At 36.9% G+C, this 3,911-nt stretch overlaps 1 protein-coding gene across 1 annotated transcript in view; it reads right to left on the bottom strand.

Moving 5' to 3' along the window:
- OPN3 (opsin 3) overlaps positions 1–2,973 on the bottom strand; it is a 9,998-nt gene extending 7,025 nt beyond the window's left edge. Inside the window, exons 1-2 of the mRNA XM_027908492.1 lie at positions 2,950–2,973; positions 475–794 (exon numbers count right to left, since the gene is read on the bottom strand). Coding sequence (XP_027764293.1) covers positions 475–780 — 306 coding nt within the window. The 5' untranslated portion in view covers positions 781–794; positions 2,950–2,973. The remainder of the gene's footprint in view (positions 1–474; positions 795–2,949) is intronic.
- Between the last annotated feature and the right edge of the window lie 938 nt (positions 2,974–3,911).

Raw genomic sequence — 3,911 nt, 5'->3', positions numbered from 1 at the left:
AAAGATGGGACATGTATGTGAGCATTCTCCATAAGTTATCAGTTGCGCCGATATTGTTGACCACAAACTATAATGGCTTCAGACTAATTACCACACTATATTACAGGATTATCTTCTCAAGACTGATGATGAGGAGAGAGAATTCATGAATCAAGAAAACTGTAAACAGAGTTTTCTTCTTCCCTGTTTTCAAGTGAGGATCTGATATGGATTAGAGAGCATAAGCAGTTCTCTAACCTTCCTCCCAGTAAAACTACATAACAAATAGACCTTGATAGGTCTAGGCTGGTTCTCCTCCAATCTAACATCCTTTTTAGTGGTGCCTGATATAGATGAACATGGATTAAACACTGAGAAGTTTGAATAGGAAGTGAGAGTGCAAATTGGGCTCAGATCCTAGCCTAATATACAGCTTTAATTTTTTTTTTCCAGTGAAAATATTACATTAAGAGAGTCTTACTTGTGTTAACTTACCATTCTTACTGCATATAGAATATGGCCGTAGCAATAGGCCATGATCCCAACAGGTGCTACTAGACAGCCAAGGAAAAAAAGGAGTACAAAGGAGGTATCATTGGGGTCTTTTGACTTCCAGTCCACTGAGCAACCTAGTCCATGAATTTCCAGTGTGTATCTGTTCCAGCCCAAAAGAGGTGCTCCAGTCCAGGCCAATGAGTACAGCCAGATGTATGTGATAGCCCGCCAAGACCAAGAGAAGTCAATCACTTTTGCATGGACTACTCGAATGTAGCGTTCATAGGCAAGAACAGTGAGAGTCATAATTGAAACAATTCCTGTAAAAAAATAAAGAAAATCAATTAAATACTTCACAAATACTGCAAATGATAGATGTTTTCTTTGCTAGCAGGTTAACTTCAAATTAGCTAGCTCATATTATGAATCTAGCACCAACAAGATTTTTGGGTGACACCCCATTACTCACTAACCACTAGGTCAAAGAGAATCACTAACTTCAAAACTACTCAGAGTAGGAAGCTGACATCTGATCCTGATGTACAATCACCAAGAATTACGATAAGAAAAAAGAGACCAAGCTAATACTTCTTCTTAAACATTACTTAAGTGAGGTTTCATGGTCCAAGGTTTGGGGGTTTTTTTCTGCTGGCAATTGTTGTAGGGTTTGTTGCTCTTCTGCACTTCTTTGAGGTTTGTGGTGGGGGTTGTTGTTTTGGGGTTTTTTTCCATTGTTGTTTTGGGTTTTCAAAAGAAATATCTGCCATATAAAATTGAGACGATCAGCAATAACAAAATCTGTTAGAAACAATGCATTCAGAGTTGAGAATAAAATTAAAGAAAGCTTTCAACAATACAGATGTACACCTTTAACCACAGAATCACAGAATATTCTGAGTTAGAAGGGACCCACAAGGATCATCGAGTCCAAATCTTAAGGCAAACTGCCCACACAGGGATTGAACCCATGAATTTGGTGTGTTTTTATCACCATGCTCCAACCAACTGAGATAATCTCAGGGTCCCACTGGGGACAAGATGATTACAAGAATTTCAACCTATTTCAAGATAACCTGGAAGTCTTTGCATTCCAAAAAACAATCAGGAAAGCAAAGTCTTACGTTGCTGAAGGTGTCCCATCTGAAAGCCATTCGGTTATTTTGAGTGTCCTTTCCTATCTTGCCACTTTCATAAAAGTATCAGTCTTCATTTGTTTATCCACCCTCTTCCTTTTCTGTCCAGCTCAAACCCATTGCACAATTATTAACATGCTATGACAGAAACTACATCTGTCTGTGACATTTGATGATCAAAAACCAAACTGCCCAGCAGGCACCTGTCAGACACTTGATATCTGTTACAACTCAGTCATCAAGCTCATATACACAGCCTCTTAAACAACAAAAGGGTGTATTTCACAACATTCTGTGAGTTTACAAATATCTGTGTCCAATCTGTATACCTTTTATCTAATACAAAGCAAAAGTATTTTGTCATTCATATGCATGGCATTTAATTTCTTCAAGTACATTCTTATTTGCCATAACATGTACGTATACAGCTGTAAGAAGGCTAACTGTGCAGATTTCACTACCAAAGAGAGAATAACTGTAACTCAGCAGAAACCTTCAAAGGATATCACAGATACCTGATTTCACTTTGAAAAAAAGGATAAGCATTAATTGAAGACAAATTAACAATAGCACAGAAGGACTAGCAACATGGATTTGGGAAGGTAACCAAGAGTAACAAAATCTAGAGCAACACATAGCCTCTATGTCAAGGTATTTAACATCAAAACCAGTGTATTATTAACCAAGTGCCTCACAGTAGGATATGCTTCAAAATCTCTAAGGAAGTTACTTAATCCTGCAAGCATTAAAGGATTGCTTTTTAAAAGTAATGAGTTTAGCAAGCTCTCTTGATTAACAGAAAGGATTTCCCACTCTGAAACAAAAGTGCCTCATTTCTGCCATAGATCTCTTCAAAAGTATTTTTTTTAACATATAATTTTTTGCTAGTTGTCTTTAATCCTACATCTCAAAAGGCAATATTTTTTGGCATGCAGTAACCTTTCACAGTTAGTTTTGTATGGATTTTTCTTGTACAAATTACTGCTGTAGAATTTTATTTTCATGGCTTGAATTGGTCTAGTAAATGTTGACTAGAAGGCTTACAAACAACTTAAGGTTTGGTTTGGTTTATGCTCTTTTTAAAATGAACTTGAAAAGTAGTCCTTCATGACATCTTGTGGGACCTATCATGCTGAAAGTACATTGAAGAATGTGGAACTAAGCAAAATATTAGCAGCCATTGGAAAATAACTACAGAATTTTATAGTTACTATTCTACACTTATACTGGTTCAGTAAATGCTTTATAAAATCAAACACAGTTTACTTCCTAAACACAAGGTAAGGCAAGAAGTTCCCCTCCTGTTTCTCTTGCCCAAGGATTAGGAATTAGAAAATTTTACCTAACAGTTATGAAAATCATCCACAGATATGTTTACGGAGGAAAATTCACATCACTCAACTATAGGCTCAGTTTGCTTACATAGTGTACTGAGGCTTCACGTCTGTGATCAGTGGAGAGGAAGAACAGCTCCTCAGAATGGTGAGTCAGAATTCCAAAATTAATCTCTTGCTCTTTACCACCTTCCTTCTCTCTACAATTGTATTCAATGACTAACGCCCCTGTGTACTTCTAATATTTTCCCATCTATTTTTATGCAAGTACTGAATTCTAGCCATGACAAAGTAATCAAAAGCACACATGCTTGGCTGAAAGTACAGGTGTTCAGAGGCAATAATTTACTCAGTCCTTGACATTCTCAGGGAAGGCACTGGATTCTGAATATCTCTAAAAATCAGGGTGCACATAAATCTTTGAACAGCTTTATATCAAGACCCTTTCAGTCTGAAACCACTGCTCTTTAAAGGCATAATTGAATTTTCCTCCCTGAACTTTAAACAGGACCTTGTAAAGCCTGTTGAACAGTATGCATCAAAATGCAAATCCCTGTCCTGTTGGTATTCAAGAAGTGTCTGGTAAAACACAGACATGAGGCAAGAAATGCAGGTCACAACCTATTACAGTAAATTCCTCTTTGCTGCATGTTATCTGCTGTAACAAGGTCATAGCAGTAAGAGTAGAGGTTGAAGCAGTTAACCATATAAATAGAAATTGGAAACAAAATATCTTCACAGCATGAGAAAAAAATGTAGCGAATTTCATTGAAAAAAAAAAAAAAAGCTCCTTATGTGCTGTGGAGCCATGGCTAACTTTTTAATTGTGGTAGCTGACATGCAGAAATAGCTGTAAGAACAGGAATACTGACATCTGCCTTAAGGAGATGAGTTTTAAAACACGTATTAGAAAGATAAAGTCCATAACTAGGAGGAAACACACATTGATTCTGGTGGAGCGCTGTAGATA

The sequence above is a fragment of the Empidonax traillii genome, unplaced genomic scaffold (genome assembly GCF_003031625.1).
Source record: "Empidonax traillii isolate 1590-97213 ecotype Southwest subspecies unplaced genomic scaffold, ASM303162v1 scaffold1725:size67913, whole genome shotgun sequence".
Classification (NCBI taxonomy): Eukaryota; Metazoa; Chordata; class Aves; order Passeriformes; family Tyrannidae; genus Empidonax; species Empidonax traillii.
Note: the sequence above shows the minus strand (reverse complement) of the source record. Positions and strands in the feature narration are given on the sequence as shown.